The sequence below is a fragment of the Hyaena hyaena genome, unplaced genomic scaffold (genome assembly GCF_003009895.1).
Source record: "Hyaena hyaena isolate Hyena2069 unplaced genomic scaffold, ASM300989v1 scaffold_686, whole genome shotgun sequence".
Taxonomy (NCBI): Eukaryota; Metazoa; Chordata; class Mammalia; order Carnivora; family Hyaenidae; genus Hyaena; species Hyaena hyaena.
The window spans coordinates 255,492-277,613 of NW_024081319.1; the positions used below are offsets into that span (position 1 = coordinate 255,492).

Sequence of the window (22,122 nt, forward strand, 5' to 3'; positions counted from 1 at the left end):
GTCAGGTGTACAGCTTAGTAATTGGGCAGTTTATACACAAGGCTGTGTTCACCACAATGTAGCCACCATCTGCCCATTCCATGGCTGTTACAACATCATCCACTATATTCCTTATGCTGTGTCTTTTATTCCCATGACGATCATTCCATACCTGGAGGGCTGTATTTTCCTTTCCCCTTCACCCATTCTTCCCAACCCACTCTCCTTCCCTCTGGCAACCATCAGTTTGTTCTCTGCATTTATATTTCTGATTCTGCTTTTTGCTTATTCATTTCATTTTTCCACAAATGGAATCATATGGTGTTTCTCTTTATCAATCTGACCTATTTCACGTAGCCTCACACCCTCTAGGTCCATGCATGTTGTCACGGATGGCAAGATCTCATCATTTTTATGGCTGTATAATATTCCATTGCGTTTATTACCGTATCTTTCTTATCATTTGTATATTGATGGACACTTATGTTGTTTCCACGTCTTATGTATTGTAATAACGCTGCAATAAACATGGCACATATATTCCTTTGAATAATGTTTTTGTATTCTTTGCATAAATATCCAATAGTGATTGCTGGATCACAGGTTAGTTCTATTTTTAACTTTTTGAGGAACCTCTACACTGTTTTCCACAGTGGCTGCATCAGTTTGCATTCCCACCAACAGTGCAAGGGGGTTCCTTTTCTCCACATCCTCACCAACACTTGTTGCTCGTCTTTCTGATTCTGGCAGTTCTAACAGATGTTAGATGTTAGAAAGAGGGAGACACAGAATCTGAAACAGGCTGCAGGCTCTGAGCTGTCAGCACAGAGCCCGAAGTGGGGCTCGAATCCACGAACCGTGAGATCATGACCTGAACCGAAGTCTGCTGCTTAGCGGACTGAACCACCCAGGCGCCTCAATGGTGTTGTTTTTTAAATTTCTTTTTTGACTTCATTGTTAGTGTTTAGAAATGCTACCAATTTCTAATTTTGTATCCTGCCACTTTACTAGATTTGTTTATTGCTAGTAGTTTATGGTGGAATCTTCAGTATTTTCTATGTATAGCATTATGTCATTTGCAAATAGTGACAGTTTAGCTTCCTTTTTACCAATATGGCTGCCTCTTATTTCTTTTGTCTGTTTGCTGGGGCAAGGACTTCCAGGACTATGTTGAATAAAAGTGGCAAGGATGGGCAACCTTGTCTTGTTTCTGTCCTTAGAGGGAAAGGCTATCAGTTTTTGCCCATTGAGGATGATGTTAGCTGTGAGTTTATCATATACGGTCTTTATTATATGTTGAGGTGTGCTCCCTCTAACCTCATTTGCTTGAAAGTTTTTATCATGAATGGATGTTGAATCTTGTTGAATACTTTGTTCTGCAACTATTAAAAATATCATGATTTTTTCCTTTGTTTTCTTGACATGGTATGTGATTTTGATTGGTTTTTGTGAATATTGAACCATCCTAGTATCTGAGGAATAAATCCTGCATTTTTGTGATAAATGATTTTTTAATGACCTGTTGTATGTAGTTGCTAATATTTTGTTGAGAATTTTTGCATCTATGTTCATCAGGGTTATTGGCCTATAGATTCTTTTGTGTGTGATGTCTTTGTGTGCTTGGTATCGAAAAATGCTGGCCTCATAGACTATATTTGGAAGTTTTCTTTTTTCTATTTTTTGGAATAGTTTGAGGAAAATAGGTACTATTCCACATTTAAATGTGTGGTAGAATCTATTTGTGGATCCATCTGGTCCTGGATTATTACTTTCTCATTGTTTTTTTTTTGGTTACTAATTCGGTTTTATTACTTGTACTCAGTCTATTCACATTTCCTATTTCTTCCTGGTTCAGTTTTGGAAGATTGTGTGTTTCTAGGAATTTATCCATTTCTTCTAGATTGTAAGCTTACTTGACTTAGCACAATGACCTCGAGGTTCATCCATGTTCTTACATATTGTGGGATTTTCTTGCTTGCTTGCTTGCTTGCTTGCTTGCTTGCTTGCTTGCTTTCTCTTCAGGCTGAATAGTATTCTATGGTATGTATTCACCACAGTTTATTTTTCCTACCTTTGTCAAGGGACATTTAGGTTGTTTTCCACATCTTGACCATCCTGAGTAGTACTGCAGTTAACATGAGAGTGCTATTATCTCTTCAGGATTCTGATTTCAGTTATTTTAAACAAATACTCAGAAGTGAGACTGCTGGGTCTTTTGATAATTATATTTTTAATTTTTAGAGAAATATCCATACCATTTTCCATAATGGCAGCACCATTTTGCATTCCCAACAATAGTGTGCAAGGGTTCCAATATTTAACAACAAACTAGCTATAAAGAACATTAGGAGAATAATCTCATTTACAACAGGACACATACAAAGAACAAAATACTTAGGAATAAACTTAAATAATGAAGTGAAAGACTTGTATATTGAAAACTACAAAAATTAAACAAGACACAAACAAATGGAAAGACATCCCATATTCATGGATTGGATGACATATATTGTTAAAAACCCACATGCTTTTGAAAACGAAAAACTGATTCATGTGATGTGCTATTATGTCCCATAGATCCTTAAACATCCAGGTAGGGAAAATGCACACAGTCACAGGTTTTATTTGTCCTTGAAGGCTGCAGGTCAAAGTGGAGACAGTTTGAATCAAAATTATAAATGCAGGGGCAGAGGAGTTTGCTCATATTGCCTTCTTTAAAATTGAACCTTTGTAAGGTCCCAGCGTCTTCCTGCTTTTTAAGTACTCAATCTCCATAAAACCTGGAAGCAATATACTATTAGCCATATATACTTATCAACCAGTGAGCTGCTTACATTTCAAGAAACAGAAATATTTGAGCTAAATTTTCCTGAACCAAAAATGTTTCCTTGAAGCTTAACTGAAGAATTAGACAATGTATTTCCTGCTTATACTGTAAGATAATAATGATAGTTGATGACCAATTTTTCTGGGGTTTAAGTTTATAGGTACCAATATTCTGGAGCATACACACACGTATATCAAAACACAGTAAAACTCATTTCATCTTTTTAACATGAGTAGTGTTCAGAAATAACTATTATGTAAAGTCAATGATTCCTCTAATTCATTCATTGATTTATTCATTAAATATTCATTAAGCACCTACTAGGTAACAGAAAGGTTCAGTCTCTGGTGGTGAAATTAAACGTGACAGAAAAAGCCCCTATTTTTGAGGAGCTTACGTTTTGGTAGAGAAAGAACAAACAAACAAAGATAATATGTACATTTTGTATAACATATACATTAAAGGTAGAGGCAAGTGCTATAAATAATAACAAGGTGATATGATTGGAAGGCCTCTGTCAGATCCAGGATGACAAGAGGCCAGCTACATAGTACTTGTGGAAAGAAGTAGCAGCCAGTCCAAAGGGTTCCTTTGGACTTACACATGTAAGGAATAGGAGGAAAACGAATGAGGTTGGGCTGAAGTGAGCAGAGGCAAAGAAGTACCAAGCAGGGTTGGAAAGGTAAACAGAGGCTATTTCTGTAGCACCTTGTAGAACATGGCAAAGGGTTTGCCTTCTATCCGAAATGTGATAAGAAGATGCTTGAAGAGGGGAGTGGTGACATGGCTATAGTATTGAAAGGCCAGTCTGGCAGCAGGGCAGAGAACAACTTGGGTGTAGAGTGGAAAATGCAGAAAAGGATTGATGAAGACAAATCAGAAGTCTGCTGAGATAGTCTAAGTGTGAGATAATGGCAGCTGGGACCAGGATGGTGGCATGAGGGGAGCAGATAAATTCAGGATGTGTTTGGAGGCAAAGTGCACAAGACTTGCTGTTGAATGAAACGTAGAAATGAAGGCAAAGCAAGCTGTGGCTGACGACTCCCAGGCCATGGCATGAACACCATGGTAGAGGGTGATGGCCTTTGCTGCAAAGGCGGTGAGTAATGGATTGGGGGAGACAAAGAGGAGCTCTGGGCAGGTCAGTGCCCTTTCTGAGCAACTGACCTAAACAGTACTGCGTCTGGAAGGCTTCTTCCACAAGTGCCTGGTAGAGCAGAAGGCATGATTGTTCACTTACAGGATTTGAGGCCGACATTCCTGTAGGGCACTGCCCAGTGTCTCACTGCACTTAACTTCTCCTCCCAACCCTGAGCACAGAATGAATTGCCAGCTCCCCTTCTGTGTGCCATCTCCATATCTCAGAACTCCAGAAAAAGTTTTCATGCCGTCTACTCTGACCCACTTAATTAGCTTGTATAATATTTATGTCCTGATAAGTTTTCTGAAAGATATCATGAGAACTTGTCTACATTCCCTTTGTCACAACTCTTACACTTCCTTTCTCACATATCCAAAAACCTAATTCTACCCAAAACTTAGCCAAGAATAAACTCCAAAAATTTTAGCCAAAGAAATTGTGAAAACACCCACACTCTAACTCGGGTGCTTTGGTTGGCTCATTTGCTAAAATATGAGACACTGTGTTCAAGAAGCATTTGTCTGCTTTGTTGACCCCTGTCAGAACCCAAGTAACAGATTAGAGGATGATGGGTTGGTGCCGGGAGGAAGGATGCCGGGAGCAGCAAAATTGGCAACTGACAGAAGGCAGAGGCATTCAAAAAATGACATAAAATGTCATAAAAACTCGAAAAACATTAAGAGTTAGGGCCATCCAGCCTCACAGGTATTGCTGCCTTAAGGGCGGCACAATAAGTGTAGTTCTCAATAATGACCTTGAATCAACAAGAAAAGATTGCATTGCCTTGGATAGAATTGTGTAAGAATGTAGGGATGTGTGGGAATTATTTTCAAAGATCTTTTTCTCTAGTGGTGAAAATAAAATTGAGTTTGGGCCCTCAGTGATAAATATTTAATCTGGAAAATAACTTCATGTGAGCCTCTCTTTTCCGACACCACTAGATAAATAAAATACTTATCTTTTTCCACTTTTGGAAATGGAGTTTAATGCAACAGACTGTGTCTTTGAAATTCATCTTCTTTATAGAGGTCTTACCGAGCTGAGTTGTGGTTAAAGACAGCCTTTCTCTGTGTGTCTGCTCTGGAGAGGGAAGTATGCTGCTTTTCCATTTGGGAACATATGATTTAAGAACCTCTCATATCCTTTGTAATTCAAGGCTATTGAATTCAAGGCCAATTCCAATATCCACTGATTTTCACGAAGTTGTTATTTTCTAGTTGTCCCATTGTTATTTGTTATAACAGTTATTGTAAGCCTTTTGAAGTTACTTATTTATACTATTTAGGGATTTTAGTTATTTTTTCGTGAGTTATTTGTACTATTAGGAATTTTATTTGGTTCTCTTCACTGCTTACAGCACACCATTAAATCATCCGTACCAATAATACTATCATCTACAAAATTGTTTTCACCAATTGAGTTAAGTAATCCATTTTCCTACTTTTTGGCTCTTAACTTTTATGCTAGGGAAATTTCCATTGCAATCAGAGAGCTAGTTTAGTAGTTTAGGTTTCTTTCCTTTGTGCCTACATTCAATAAACACCTTAAGAGTCAAAGTTAAAAAAAAAAAAAAAAAAAAAACTTAAGGCATTTGATGATATTAAGCTTAGACACAAGGAAACCCAAATCATGTTGCTACTCACCCTCCCATGAATGAGATTCCAGAAAGACAGCAACATAATGCCAACCCAAATGAGAGTTCACTGAAGGTTATGAAAATGCCCTTGATGCCAACCCAAGATTTCCCAGTGCACAGTAAATTGGAGTGTGTGTGTTCAGTCTAAGGGTGGTCTTCTTTACTCCCCAAATGAAAATCTTTCCATGTCCTCAAATTGCAGCCAGAATTTTGTAAAGGAAAAAAATCACAGAAAGGGAGGGAGAACAATCACTTGTATGAATGGCAGGCTCAAGTATAACAGAAAAAGGTTCATGCATACCTGCCTCGGGCTTTTGTCATTTCCTGGAGGAGCTCGTATTTTATTCAAGGTAATTATGACAACTCAGCCTCTACCCAGTGATTTTTTTTTTTATGCCAAAGAAATTCTAGCTAGAAATATTTTAAATATCTAAAACCTGGGCATGAAACATGAGCAATGCCAGTGATCACAAAGGAGCCATAGCAAAGTTACTCATTAGGATCCTCTCGGTAGCTTGTTGAAAACTGTGACAGTCTGGCTGTACTTGCCTGCATGGCAGCTGCTACTCCCATAAAAGGTACTATCATGGAAGAATGAACAGACAGTTACTAGATATTAAGTAGAAATGGTCTGATTTCAACCGGAGCAGATTAGGAGAGTGTGGTAGGATGCACTGGAGAAGAATTTAGAGAAATGCACTAGAGGCTCTGAATAATGGGTTCTCCATAACTGGCAATCAGATATTGGGTTTGAACATTCAGTGATATGCTCCTATTGCCAGTGGTGATGCAAAAGGTCAAAGACACAAAAGGATGTGGCTGGCCAGGGACAGATTACTGTATAAGCATTAATGCTGAAATGTTCTGAGTCATGAATCTTGACAATGACCGCATAAAGAGCTGTATTCTAGTTGGACAATTCAGTAAAAATGCTAAAATTGTGTGTAAATGAAATCCAGGGGGCGCCTGGGTGGCTCAGTCGGTTAAGCTTCCGATTTCAGCTCAGGTCAGATCTCACGGTTTGTGGGTTGAAGCCCCGCATCGGGCTCTGTGCTGACAGCTCAGAGCCTGGAGTCTGTTTCAGATTCTGTGTCTCCCTCTCTCTCTGCCCCTTCCCCACTCATGCTCTGTCTCTCTCTATCTCAAAAATAAACTATAAAAAATTAAAAAACAAAAACAAAAACAAAAGAAATCCAGGAGCCATCCCTGATTTCTCCCTTTGTTTACATTTGTTTCTTTCCCAGCCTTCCTCATCTCAATAAATGGCACTACCTCACCTAGTTGCCAATAACTAGGAGTCATTGTTCACTCTTTTTTCCTCACCGTGCTCCTTAATCCAATCCATCATCGAGTTGTGTTGATTCTAACTTCAAAATGCATCCCTCACCAGAGTGGTACCTTTGTTGTCATCAGAGAGCCTGCACAGACACATCATTGTCACCCAGAGTCCATAAATTACATTGGGGTTCACTCTTTGTGTTGTCCATTCTATGGCCAACAATGTATAATGACCTGTATCCACCATTATAGTATCATACTGAATAGCTTCACCACTCTAAAAATTGCCTGTGCTCTGCCTAAGTCATCCATCCCTCTCCCTAACCCCCTGAAAAACATTGATATTTTTATTTTTTCCATATTTTTGCCTGTTCCAGAATGCCATATAGCTGGAATCATACAGTGTAGCCTTTTCTGACTGACTTCTTTTACTTCATAATATGCATTTAAGGCCCCTAATGTCTCTTCATGGCTTAATTGTTTATTTCTTTTTAGCCCCAAATAATATTCGATTGTGTTCCATACCATAGCTTATTTATCCATTCACCTACTGAAGGACGTCATGTTTTGGCAGTTATGACTAAACTTGCAATAAACATCCATGTGCAGGTTTTTGTGAGGACGTAATTTTTCAACTCTTTTGGATAAACGCTAAGGAATACAGTTGCTGGATCGGATGGTGAAAGTATGTTTAGTTTTGTAAGAAACTGCCAAACTGTCTTCCAGGGTGGCTTGTTTTGTGTTGGTCTCAGCCAACACAACAATAATATCAATAACCAGTGTTGTGGTTGGATCAATGCTATAGTTCTTATAACGTCTGCATGTTGCCCTTCCACAAAAACTATCAGGAAACTTTGAAAAAATAATGCTTTACAACTTACAGAACCAAATAATGGACTATGTATAGTCCATTTGGGGCCACACAATAAGGTTGAGGGGAGGGGAGAGCACATGGACCTTAGAGTACTGCCTTTATTGGGTTTGAGGTTGGGGGCGTAGGGTGTCATGGGCTCACTCTTTACTGGTGAATTTAAAATGTAGAGTGGAAATTTAAAGCGTTGGAAGAGACAGGGCGCCTGGGTGGCTCAGTCGGTTAAGCGTCCAACTTCGGCTCAGGTCATGATCTCATGGTCTGGGGGTTAAAGCCCCGCATCAGGCTCTATGCTGACAGCTCAGAGCCTGAAGCCTGCTTCAGATCCTCTGTCTCCCTCTCTCTCTGCCCCTCCCCTGCTCACTCTCTGTCTCTGTCTCTCAAAATAAAATAAAGACATAAAAAGTTATTTAAAAAATAAAGCACTGGAAGAGAAAAAACAAAAATAAAATAAAAACAAGTGGTTACAATGATCAGTTATTGAAACCAACTAAGATCTCTAAAAGCACGGAGGCCCAGTGTTGGAAGCAAACTTCGTCTTTCTCTTTGAAGTGGGTTCCTCTTTGAAATGGATGCTCAATCATCAAAGCCTACATCAGGCACTTGGATTACAAAAAGATAAAAAACAAAAACCTGTTAACGTTTTCACTACTGGGCTGTACCATTTTGCATTCCCATCAGCAAGGAATGAGAGTTCCTGTTGCTTCACATGCCCTGTAATATTCGATACTGTCGGGGCTCTGGACCCTGGCTATTCTAAGTGTGTAGTGATATTTCATTGTTGTTTTAATTTGCAGTTCTCTGATGACATGATGTGCAACATCTTTTCTTACACTCATTTGTCACCCGTATATCTTCTTTGGTGAAGTACCTGTTCAGTCCTTTTACCCATTTTTAAATTGGGTTGCTCATTTTCTTATTGTTGAGTTTTAAGAGTTCTTTGTATATTTGGGATAACAGTTCTTCATCAGATGTACCCCCTCCCCCCAAGTCTGGCTTGTCTTTCACAGATCATAAGTTTTTAATTTTAGTGAAGCCTAGTGTATCATTGATTTGTCTAATGTATTGTGCTTTTAGTATCATATCTAAAAAGTCATCATGAAACTCAGGGTCACCTAGATTTTCTCCTATGCTATCTTCTGGGAAGGTTATAGTTTAGCATTTCACATTAAGGTTTATGATCCATCTTGAGTTAATTTTTTGTGAAAGGCACAGTGAGTTTTTTAATGTATTTTTTATTTATGTTTATTTATACTTGAGAGGCAGAGAGGGACAGAGTGCAAGCAGGGGAGGGACAGAGAGACAGGGAGGCAGAATCTGAAGCAGGCTCCAGGCTCAGAGATTGAGGTGGTTTTTTTAAGGTTTTTAATGTTTTTTAATTTTTGAGAGAGAGAGACAGCATGAGCAGGGGAGGGAGGGACACAGAGAGAGAGAGAGGGAGACACAGAATCTGAAGCAGGTTCCAGGCTCTGAGCTGTCAGCACAGAGCCCAATGCAAGGCTTGAACTCACAAACCCTAAGATCATGACCTGAGCTGAAGTCGGACGCCCAACTGACTGAACCACCCAGATGTCCCACAAGACTGAGTTTTTAAAAATATAAACTTATCAAGTCACTTCCCTTATGACTGCCCCTTATGTTTAGACTTAAGTCAAAGTCCTTACCATGGGCTACAATTTCTACCTGACCTGACCACTTTCCAGAGCTCCAAGCCATCATGGCACATTTCCCTCCCCTCTGCTGCAGGAGACTTCCTTCTGTCTGTTGACTCAGAATTTGTTCACAGGCTACACTGAATCAGGATTACATCTTCCAGAATCTGTGTCCAGCAAATAAGATTGAGTAGTGATCAGATGAGTAAATATTATAAAGGAGGGTGAATGAAAGGAATTCCAGAGTAGTTAGTTACCTTAAACAACTTCTTTGTGTGTAGCATTTAGGAAGCCCTGTTGACTCAAGAATAGAAATAAAAGCTTCAACTGAATGCTTAAAAAAATATCCTGAGATTGATCACCTTAAAATCTGTAATCACTTTGAGGATAATGAGGGAATCACTTTCATTGAGGTACAATACATTGCAAATTGAACTTTGGAAACTTGTACTGTGTTATAAAAAGGCAAATATTTTTCACTAACTGCAGTTGAACCAATAATTATTTAAAATATTTCAACATTCAAAACCTTGGTTTTCCCAGAATCATGGCTTTTTTTCATTTTGTTTTGTTTTTTAGTTTCCAGGAATATGGATATTATCAGTTCTGTTTGCCACCTCATCCTTAAATCTCCATTCATTTGTCATTTAGGACATTATTTTCATCGATTTCACTTCAGCTGCTGAGACTGAATTAAAGAGAGTGGTTCTCCATTACTATCTTTTTGTGCTGCTCTTCACTGAAGAGTCCTTCAGTTTCCCAAGTCATCCTGCGCACAGTGTGCCTACCGCTACAATAATGGCATTTTGCCATGACAGGAACTGAATGGTATTAAAATTTTATGAATAAAGAAACCAAAATTTCATCTGTTTTGCAATTCATTATGACACTTGCATGAACACGATGGCAGTAATATTTCTCAATAATATGATCGTTTGCTCCTTGAGGAACGGATTCCAAGGAATTCAATTGTACTTTGTAATAAAAAATGCTACAGTAATGTCACAACAGGGCTTGATTCTTTTGCAAATAAATTCACCTTTGAGTCACTAGAAATAATTTATGATCCTTTTCTAGGTCAGTGTAAATATTGTGTCACTATTCCTTATATTGAACAATACTATGAACTTAATATTATATATGGCCAGTGGTGCATATCTGAACATTTTTATTGAGTGCTTACTTGGTAACGGTAACATTATTTGTATCTTATTGAGAAGCTATGTTTAGTAGTGCAGAGAACCAAGTTAGGCATAACATTTCATGTGGATGTGGTGCCAGCTAGTGGTACATGTTATATATGCCTTAAAAAATGACTCCCTTTTTAAAGGAACCAAACACGAGCACCTGGGCGGCTCCGTCATTTGAGCATCTGATACCTGATTTTGGCTCAGGTCATGATTCCAAAGTCATGGGATTGAGCCCCACATCGGGCGCCATTTTGGGATTCTCTCTGTCTCTCCCTCTGGCCCTCTCCCCCACTCGCACTCTCTGTCTCTCTCTAAAATTGAAAAAAAAGTTAAAATAACCGAAGACAATATGATCTTATTGGGATCAAATTTGCTCAAGCACTCTGTGTGTGTGTATATACATATATACATATATATGTACATATACATATATACACACATATATACATATATGTATACACATATATATACACACATATAATATAGATATCAAATAGTTATCTATATAGAGATATAGATATAGTATAGATATCTCTATATATAGAGATATCTATGTCATATAGATATCTAGAGATATCTATATAGATATGGATATATAGATATATCATCCATTGGTGAGAGCCAAGAGGATGTACGTAACAATAGACATATGAAATGTTCTGTTGCATAATGCCTTGGGCAAACTTCTCTCCAGTCCTGCGCTCCCACATTGTGATGATTCACATATTTGTTGTGCTTACTATATTAGAAAATCATTCCTTTGTCTTTATATGCCACCATTTATCACAGGATCTGGCAATTCGATGTAGAAATAAATATTTCTTATATACATAATCAATTATCTCTTTCTCCGGGTCATGGAAGGGCTTGCCTTCCCTTTCCTCTATATCATATTCTTACTATTCCCACCCTTCACATACAGAAGAAGATCTCTGTGATCTGTCTAGCCATGCTTGGCTCTTGATGAATCACTTAGAGCATAAAGCATTCAATGCCTTGCCTTCCTAATGGACTGAGCCTCGTGGGTGGAAGGCTGCAAGGAAATGGAAATCAAATAGGAAATAAAAACACTTTAATATTTTCAAAACATTATCTTTGTTATATCTAGATCAGTGGTTGTGAATTCTGGCTGCATGTCAGATTCACTGAGGCCTCTTGAAAAATATTCCTGCCACTGCTAGCCACAGAAAAATTAAATCAATATCAGATATTGATCCGTATGCTGAGGTAGCTAAGGTGAGTTACTCTGTGTCAGTTAGTAACTACATCCACCCAGGGGTGGCTTTTCCTCCTTTCTCTCAAGCAGACTGTGGCGCTAAGCCATCTCTTTCTATATGTGTACGCCAACCAAATTTGTGACCTATTTATTTTTAGTGCAGTGTGTGTGTATGCACGTGCATGTGTGTGTCTGTGGTATGTTTATTTCACATGCAACCTAGGTAGAAAACAAATCAAGAAAAGACTTTCCTTACTTTTTTTATGCCTTACACTATTATGGTGGAGTTGTATCCCAATGGCTGTGCTATCAGGAGAGGGGTCTTTAAGGAAAATGCTGCGTACATGTCCCCATTAAACGGAAAGTGAACCCCCTTGCATGCCAGTGAGCCTGGAGAACAGCTGATTTCTGGAATCACACCAGTGCTGCCTTTTTTCTCCACCCCCCCTCCTGCAACATCCCAGCTGCGCAAAAGTCTTTTTCCACATTCATAGTTTCTCTAGAATCACTTTAAAGTACATCTCATGTTTTAATGATCTTGCATTCTAGTACCAGAGATCCCTATATCTGGTACCAAACCTTGAAAGTTAGGGAAACACAATCCACAAAAATGCTTCCTTCCAATCACTTCTAAATACTAAGTGGTATCAAAGGACCTGTCCAGATATAAGGTCCCCTGTGTTCTTGAATCTCCTTTCTCCTCTTTGTCCTGATTCATCATCTTCCTCCCACCACCTCTGCCTTCCCTCTCCCTCCTCCCCTTCCTTTTCTCCCCCTCCTTTCTCCTCAGCCCCATTCTCTTTCTCTTTCCTTACTCTCTCCCTCAACCCCTCTTCTCCTCCAAGTACGAAAGAGGGTTTCCAGTTCTCTGTTTCTGTGCAACAGAACGATTAGTCCAGCAAAACAATGCTGCTGAGATCGTCAGAGAGCCAGTACCAGCTGCCCACACTGCCATTCTGTGCATGGAAAACAAATATTCCTAGTCCCCTGATTTCATGAAGCAGTGTAAAAAAAAATGTGGGATTTGAGCTGGGTCAACTGATTGTAGTTTTCCAACTTGGGAAGCAAGCAGTCATTTGCTAACAGTGTCACCTCACATAGAAGAGGACTCAGAGCCGGGCTGCCAGCTGCTTAGTCTCTGGACAGCCTTGCTCTGAGTCGCTGGATTCACCACTACTAATGTCAACACCCACTTTCAAAGGCAGAGCCCATGCCTTTCTTGTCCCTGTTTCTCTGGAATTGAGTCAAGAATGGTATCTGAAGTCCTCTATGTGCAAGGAGTGAGAGTGTAATGTACTTGTTACTGGCTGTGCTGAAGAGTGGCTGTGGCCATTTGGAAGGAGCGTCCAGGGACCTGGGTCATCACAGCTTTTGTTCAGGTTGTCAAAATGCATGGATCAAAAACCTCACCCCCAAAGATTTCTTTGTCTCTCTGTTTTTTCTATTTCTAGCCTGGATGTGTAAATACCACTGAAGTGGACATAAAGAAGTCATCCAGAATGAGAAACCCACATAAAACACGGAAGGTAAAAATCCACCTTTGCTGTGTTGATCTCGGTAATAGGTTGCACTGTTTGGAGCGTGCCAGTCATTACAAAACAAAACAAAACAAAACAAAACAAAACAAAACAAAACAACTTTCTCCCACTTCCTGGAATATCTTCTAGCATCTTCCCTGCTCTTCCTTCTTCCTTGGCTAAAAGACAATCTGGGAGCTCAGGCCCTGGTCTTCTGTCAGCCCATCTCCCCTGAACATCGCGGTTCTCCAGCGTATGCAGGGCCCAGGCAGGGCTTGCAAGTGGCTGTGATGAGGGACAGAGATGCTGAAGACACTTCCTTTCTCCATCGGAAACAAGGGTCATCAAAGAGAGAGGCTTCTCTTTCAGAACCCGGGGGATGAGAAACACAGACGCAGATTATGTTCAAAAAGGTGATATCGATGAGAGAGGAGCATTTTTAGAGAAAATTCTGAGGGAAACGGGACATGATAAAGATGTAGGACCACAGAGTTGGTGTGAGGGCCCCCTTTTAACACCAGAAGTTTGTGACACAACCATAAGATAGTGGTTGTATGTTCGTTCGTTGGGTATCTGTTACATGAGAGAATACATAACAAACTACCCAAAAAACCTATCTGGAATTCAGTGACGTTGTAAATAATTTCTTGAAAATACATAACATAACATAACAATCGTAGCTACATATTTTTTTAAAGTAGCACATACACATTGAAGGCGTTTTTATTCATTCCTTGAAGAACACTTGATGCATATCAGAATTTCTGGCCTGAGGATGCAGCCCACGATGGGCACCACTGAATTAAAGTTCCAGACCTTCCCTTTTATGGCTGTTTCCTTATGTAGCATTAGGGTTTTCCAGGCTGTCCCTGCAGTAGGCATGAAGCAGTTTTTCTTTGTAGTCTTATTTCTTGTCGTCTCTTAGAAATGCGTTCAGAGGCCCCACTAGGATCCCAGTACTTTTTTTCTTTTAAGGCAGTTTACCTTGATGTCAGGATAAAGAAACCAAGAGAAAGTGCCACAAAACCCGCTCAGAGGCAGTGCTCCAAAGCTGTTGGCCCAGGAGCCCTCCGAGAGAAAGAGGCAAAGCCAGACCAAAGCGGGCTCGCTGGCCCTGCTCTCCTGGGACTGGTCTCATGCAGTTCCTCCCACCCTGTGTGCATGGTGCAACCTGGGTGCATGGAGACTGGCTTTGTGCTGCAGAATAGCATTCAGAGCTGCGATCAGCTCTCCAAAAGCACATTTAGCCACCTATCACTGCTTCTGAATCTGGAAGAATTACTTTTCAGAATACCTTACTTTGTGTCAAGTTTTCCCAAAAGACACCGACTGAGATATGCGGTCACTCAGAAGAGAAGGCACAGGGACAGGCAGATAGGGCTTAAATGTAAGGCAGCCACCTTAGCACTGCCCGGGATTGCTGTCTTAGCTGTGTCTCACATGGCGTCGTGCTTGGAATGCTTGAAAAGCATCAATTGGCAACGCTGTGCTTCACTTAACAGTGGGAAACGCCAGGCCTGGCAAGGTGAAACACTGTAAGAGATGGAATTACTGAGCCCTGTCTGTCTTGGCTGTGGTCTAGTTTCCTGTGTATCAATAATGGTAGAACCATAGGGCCCCATGCAGAGCTCCCTAACTCTGAAATTGCCAGAGAAAAAAGAAAGTTTTCACCCTTGTTTTCAACAATTGGAGAATACTGATTTTTTTGTCACCTTTTCATATATGTAGATTCTCATATCCAGACATGCAGAATTTGCTAGAATCTTCACATGTATAATTTTACACAGAAGGTTACAGGACTCTAAGCCACATACTGGTTTGTTTTTGTAGAATTATGACCACTGCTGCTTTATCTCGTATTTAGTAACTGGCATGACCCATTCAATCAATAGATTTAACAGGTCTCTACTTTATGGTGGGCATGCACTGGTTTTTAGACATCGGATCGTAAATGGGACACACCTGACCTTGGTCCCATGGCTCGTTATCCAATGGAGCAGGCAGACAAATATCTATACATATATAACCACGTAATTGTGTTAGTCTGCTTGAGCTACCATAACAAAATGCTGCAAACTGGGTGGCTTACATAATGGGAATTATTTACTCAAAGTTCTGGAGACTAGAAGTCTCAGATCAAGTTGGATTTTGGTGAGAGCTCTCTTCCTGGCTTCTAGAGAGCTGCCTTCTTACTCTGTCCTCACATGGCAGAGAGAGCGATGGTATCTGTCCATCTTATAAGGGCACCAGCTCCATGGGCTTAGGGTCTTACCCTGTGACCTCCCTTAAGTTTGATTACCTCCTTATAGACTCCATCACCACACAGAGTGACATTGAAGGTTAGGGCACCAACATGAATTACAAAGGGACACAGGCCAGTCCATAACATAGTATCAACAGAATTGAAATGATTTGGGATTCTCAGTTGCCACACCATTTTATTTAAAAACAAAAACAAACAGGAAAAAAACACGGCAAGCAACAAACGGCCCACCGTTCTCTGAAGTGTTCACAGTTATGTCCTCGGGGAGCAGACAAGTCTGTGGGATTGCAAGCCCTACACATAAATGGCAGAGGCCGCCTACCACTTCTGGAAACTGCCTTTGCCCGCCTCAGCTAATCGGGCTGTGTCCTTTGCTCATTCTCTGAGCTGTGTGGCCACCCTCTGTCTTAAACCTCTGCCGGTAAGAAAGTGGAAGCCCTGAACTGTATGTCATCTTTGCAAGCAGAGAGAGCCGCTGTTCATTTCTTTGGCATTCAGCTGCAATGATATAAGTCTCATGATTATATAAGAAGAATAAGGGACCCAGTAAATCCCAAAAGCAGTAATCCATCATATGTACCTAAAACAACATGGAGTTTGGAATGTTATATTTAATTGTTGAATTTCAAATATGTATATCAAATATGTGAAGAGAAGGCTTAGATGTATATCTGATTTGAGATATGTGTAAGTATTTAGGCAGGTTTTAAATCTGTCTTTACTAAAACACAAAGAAGTGGGAGGAACTGTGTTTCTGTAAGTCTCTATGAATGATAAGATAGCATCGCCAGGAAGAAATCAGCCTAATCTAGGCAAGTTTTAAGGGGCACTGTGTGCCTGGCTTTCTTTAACCTGCTTCTAAAATTTTAATTATAATAGGTCAGACTGTGAATTAATCAGGGTTCCCCCAAAGGGGGCAGGAGAGAGAGACAGAGAAAGATTTATTTTAAGAAATTGATGCACCCAGTTGTAGAGGCTTGGCAAGCGCCAAATCAGATGAGGTAGGCCAGTGGCTAGCGTCCCGGGGAAGAATTGCCGTCTGCTGGCAGAATTCCCTCTTGTTTGAAGGAGGTCTATCTTTTTTTTTTTCAGGCCTTCAGCTGATTGGATGAGGCCCGCCCACATTATGGACAGCAATAGGCTTTATTCAAAGTCTGTTGATTTAAATTTTAATCTCACTCAAAATATATCTTCAAAGAAGCAACTAGAATAATGTTTGAATAAATATCCCAGCCAACTTGACACAAAAATTAACCATCACAGGGTGGATTATTTCTATGACAATAGCAAGTGGGGGCCTAGAATAACACAAAATCTGAGGGAAATCAAAACAACACTTGTGCATACATGACTGAACCCACACTTTGGATCGCTTCCTATAACTCCAGAACCCATATTTCAAAACAACAGTAAGCTGTGTCTTGTCTCATCGCTTTTCTTTTTTCTATCACCTTCATTTAAGCATTGAGGCACTTCATATTTTAGTTAATAGCTAATGTGCACATTCCGGAAGAACGGTTAGCAAATTCACAATTAAATGTCTAGCTTTTCTGCTTTTAATGCAGTGGCTATAGCTGTTTATACATAAAAAGCCTGACACTTCCTTATGTCTGTATGCACAATGTGGCATTTTAATCTTAATAGAAAAAACTACTCATGCCTTAGAGTGACACAAAAGGGTTTTAAGTAAGAAATACAATAAACTTGCAGGCAATAGATACTCTGCTCAAAATGGCTAAAAGCAGGGAATATTCTAAAGCCTAGGGAATCGGCAGGGGCAGATTTAGCCCTGGGGGTGATGGACCCAGGGACTCATCAAGTTTCTCTCTAACCCTGCCCTCCTTTCTCTGCCCTCTCTCTGCCAGGGCTTCCTCCACATGACAGCAGATGTGGTCACAATCCATTCTCTAGTTGACCTGAGAAATCCAGAAGAAAGAGAAATATCCCCTCCTTCTAACCAGTTAGAAAAATCCCAGAGATTTCACTCAGCAGAGACAAGCATAGAAGCTTCCTGCACTCTTAAGTTACTGTTGTAAAAGAAAGTTCCTGGGGCTCCTGGGTGGCTCAGTCGGTTAAGCCTCTGACTTCAGCTCATGTCATGATCTCATGGTTTGTGGGTTCGAGCCCCGCATCAGGCTCTGTCTAACGGCTCAGAGCCTGGAGCCTGCTTCAGATCCTGTGTCTCCCTCTCTCTCTGACCCTCCCCTGCTCACACTCTCTCTCTCTGTCTCAGAAATAAATAAAAATAAATAAATAAAAGTTTCTGTTTTAAACATAGAGAATTTTCTTAGACCTCTTTCTTCTAAGACATGAGGGGAAATCACATATGAACAGATTTATATAGAAAGTCAGATCTGTTTCATTTTATGAATAACCTACCCAGTGTTCATTTGGATGGTACCCTATATGAAAAGAAAGCTAGTCCAGGAACCTGTGTTTGAATAAATGGACGTGTTCATCAAGTCAAAGCATCTTGATTGGTAACTAGCTTTGCTAACAACTCAGAATGGATCCCAGTTAGTTAATTTTCATTTCCCCCAGCTGCAGATATTAAGACATTCAGACAGCTTCATGTCCCTTTCTCCCCATTACTACTTGTTGCTACCTCTACTTCACCCACCCTAGGCCAATATTTTAATGTATTAACTTTTTCTAAAACATATTCAAAGCCTTTTACATTTCAGAGGATCCCCATAACGTGTCTGCCAAATTCAGATCAATTTCCTTACCTCCTTTGTTCATAAAATAAGCCTTCTACATAAAACTTCATTATTCATGGTCATTTTCACTGTAGCCAAGAATCAAAGTTAAAAGCTATCACTGGTCCCCAGGAAACGAAAGGCACTCTGACTGATGAAAGACAGGACTCCTGATGCTTACTTGCATGAAAGACAAAGAATATAAAGTCCACAGTAAGCTCAGAGCTGGTGGCGAGGCTGCTAGAAGACAGCTTTAAACTTCACCTTCCAGTGATGTCGTTCTTACACGGACCTTCATGAACCTATGTATTGTGCAGACATACTAAAGTAATCATACAAATATAGAGATAGAAGATAATATATACATCCTTTTACTTCCGTGACACTATAAAATGTAGTATTTTTTCCAGCAGTGTGTTAAATTATGTTTAATCTTAACCCAAAAACTTGCTGTTAAAACAGCCAACTATCTTCTCATAAGCATTTTTACACACACTATAGATTCTTATTAAGTACTTTAATTAAAGTAAGGTAAACAAGAATGAAATGTTTAAACCTTAGGGTCTTTTTATTTTCTTTATAAAAATTAATGTAACACACCTGAAAAATAATAGACATTTTGGACAATGTTTCCATTTATTTTCTACAATTATTGAATAATTGCTGGTGTTTTACTTACCCAATTTTAAAAAATCAACTTCAACTGTCACTTCAGAGTTCAAAGCTCAAATATGAGTATTAGTAGTTCACATAGGCCTTTTCTGTTTCTTCAGTGAAAATCAAGTCTCCTTGTACTCAGGCCCTATGCTCTTCTTATTGTTTTCCTTCACAGTACTTACCACAGTTTTAATCCTATGTTTATTTGTGTAACATGTTTCCCCTCCACTAGGTTGTTAAGTTCCAATGGAAGAGGAAGCATATCTATCTTTGTTTATTTCTACATCCCTCCAGCTCAAGATTACCTCCAGCATACATTAGGTGTTTGATAAATGTTGACTGAATGAATGGAAGAACAGAGAAAAATTAAGCCAGACAGTTCATTCCTGTTAATATTTAATTCAAAACCTATGTGAAGACAACCCATACTCATTTTGGGTTGAAACAGATGCCCAGTGATAGAAATTAAGTTCCAAGAGGTGAGGCTAAGTCAAGAGAGGGCAGATTGAAAGATTTACCAAAGGCAGTCCAAACTGGATCATTCAGGTAGGTTAAATCCAAGTGAATATCTATTGAAGAAAGGCTAAGAGCAAGGTAAGGAGGAGTTAGAAGGGAAAAACCAAGTCCAAAGGTCCATGTATAGAGCCAACAGATTAACATTAAGAACAGATAGAGTCTGAGTGAAAACAGGAACAAAACACAATAGAATTTAGAGATACTAGTATGGTTGGTGATGGGCCTGAAAATTGGCTCTGTTAAACATCTGGATCTACCCTCTTCTGATTTCAAGAGTTTCTTCCAAACCTATCTGGTAACTCAATTTTGTGGGGTTTGCACATTTTTATTTTGTCCTTATCTTTCATACTCTTGTCCAAAGAAAAAGGGCTCAGTAGCTTCTAATAAATCCTTTATTTTAAAATCATAATTCTTTGGGGCACGTGGGTGGCTCAGTTGGTTATGCGTCCAACTTCGGCTTAGGTCATTATCTCATGGTTTGTGGGTTCGAGCCCCGCGTTGGGCTCTGTGCTGACAGCTCAGAGCCTGGAGCCTGCTCCCAATTCTGTGTCTCCCTCTCTCTCTCTGCCCCTCTCCCACTCACATTCTGTATCTCTCTCTTTCAAAAATAAATAAACATTAACATTAAAATAAAAACATAATTCTTTGATATGAAAGAAAAAGTTATTTGGCTTCTCTCTTGATTTGATATGTGAAATGCTTTATCCTCAGTTGAAGAATTTTTGTATGTCTGTACGACTCCAGGCATTTATTTGTATGTACTAAGCAGTGAGTCTTTCTCAAAAAAGAGTATTCCTAAGCAGTAGGTTTGACCTTTTGACAAAATACTAAAGAAGCACCGGGGCATCAAGGATTCCAAAGAGAGGTGAAAACTTTGCAGTCTCTGATGATTGCAAAAGGCACCAACGGCACCGAATGGCAAGGCCAGTGTGGTGAGATAAATAACCCAATGCTGAGAGAGGAAACTTGGAGCACTCTGGGGTGTCTTTGATCACACTAACAGAGACCAAATCGACAATGGAATTGTTAACATGGTCTCTCTCCTCAATATTCCATTGGGTAAAACTCAGATTCTTTTCATTTTCTTTTGGTTTATAAACTTTTTATTCTATTCTATATCCACCCTTATTTTGTTTTGAAATCAATATTTGTTAAATGCTGTATAGTGTTATTCCCCAACTTAGTACTCTCAGTCCACCGCCACATTTTATTATCAGACTTACCATATTCTCTCTATATAATCAATTATTCTGTCACAGTTAATAATCTAACCACATATTTTTTCAAAGGGCTGTGCTTCTATTTTATATTCATAAGATATTTATGATAGCAGTGTCTTTGAATTTTAATGAGAAGCTTAATCAAATATGTAACAAAGCTTGGAGATACTTTACTGAATATATAACACAAAATTACCTTTTGGAAAGTCTGGGACTATAAATATATTTTGTCCTAACATATTTCTTTTTTACTTTAATATAGTCTGTCTATGGTTTACAAAATGACATTAGAAGTCACAGTCCTACCCACACACCCACACCAGAAACTAAACCTGCAACAGAAGATGAATTGCAACAACAGGTGGGTCTACCTATAAAATAATCTGTGAAGGGCTTACAGAGTTGTAGTTATGAAGACTACATGGTGAATCTTAATGACAAGGGTCATAAAAGCTTATTTGAAGGATTTACTGTTTCACAGAGAAGATTTGCAGTTAAAAGTTAGTGAAATCACTTAATTTTAAGACAGGTAGTCTCTTGAAAACATATCAATATATAGAAAGGATTTTCAGATCTCTTCACACTTTACTTCCCCCAAACCCACTTCCTCTAACCAATTTTTTAAAATGATGTGCACTGATGGTTAGACATCTCCATTTCAAGAGTTATTTTGTACTCCGGAGCTCTTCTTGAAGAATGAGAAGAATAGAAGCTGGTGAGGTTGAGTCACGTGTTTTCATATCCAATCATGTGATGTGATCTTCACAGAGAGCTTTTTCTTGTTTCTCCAGCACTGCTCTCCATAAGCCTCTGAAGTTTTCCCTCATTAACACTGGTGTATGCTCATGGCCTAGGTCACTTCTTGTTTCACAAATTGATCCATAGTTTGGGCTCCAAGTAATACTCCAGAGTCAAACGCCAGAGTCTCTTATATCAAATAATAGTGAAATCTCTTGATTCGGTTCAAAAGAATGTTTTTATTCTTTTCCCTAATATTTTATTGTGATGTGGGTTAGCAATAGTGTAATGATACGTTTTCTAGTATATTTTAAATCACCATGAACGGAAAGTAATTTAGAGAGTTTTGAAGTTCTCCACGTGTGGTTATGTCCACATGAGTGTCGTGAAATGTTGGTAAACTTATTCCACAAACACCTATCTGATGCTTTCTTGGGCTAGTATTAGGAAGTAAGGTTTACTTTCAAATTATAGTACAAATGACAAATATGTTTGTTTTCTGAACTTAATATTGCAGGTGATTCTGATTTGGTTATTCACTCTGAATAAATGTTTAAAATCTCTATAAATGCTTTTAAAATAAAGTTACAGTTTGTTAAAGTATGCAGAATGTGCAAATTCATTACTGTTCTATAGGGATATTGGCTATGTTTACATTCAAACACTAATTTTCAGAGCCATCTCATTTGATATGTTACTGACTTGTAACATATTCTTATTTA

At 39.2% G+C, this 22,122-nt stretch overlaps 1 protein-coding gene across 2 annotated transcripts in view; it reads left to right on the top strand.

Moving 5' to 3' along the window:
• RGS7 (regulator of G protein signaling 7) overlaps positions 1–22,122 on the top strand; it is a 269,469-nt gene that overhangs the window by 215,071 nt on the left and 32,276 nt on the right. For both annotated transcript variants that reach the window (XM_039217413.1, XM_039217412.1), the window contains exons 8-9: positions 13,242–13,316; positions 20,925–21,023. In XM_039217413.1, the coding sequence (XP_039073344.1) occupies positions 13,242–13,316; positions 20,925–21,023 (174 nt within the window). The remainder of the gene's footprint in view (positions 1–13,241; positions 13,317–20,924; positions 21,024–22,122) is intronic.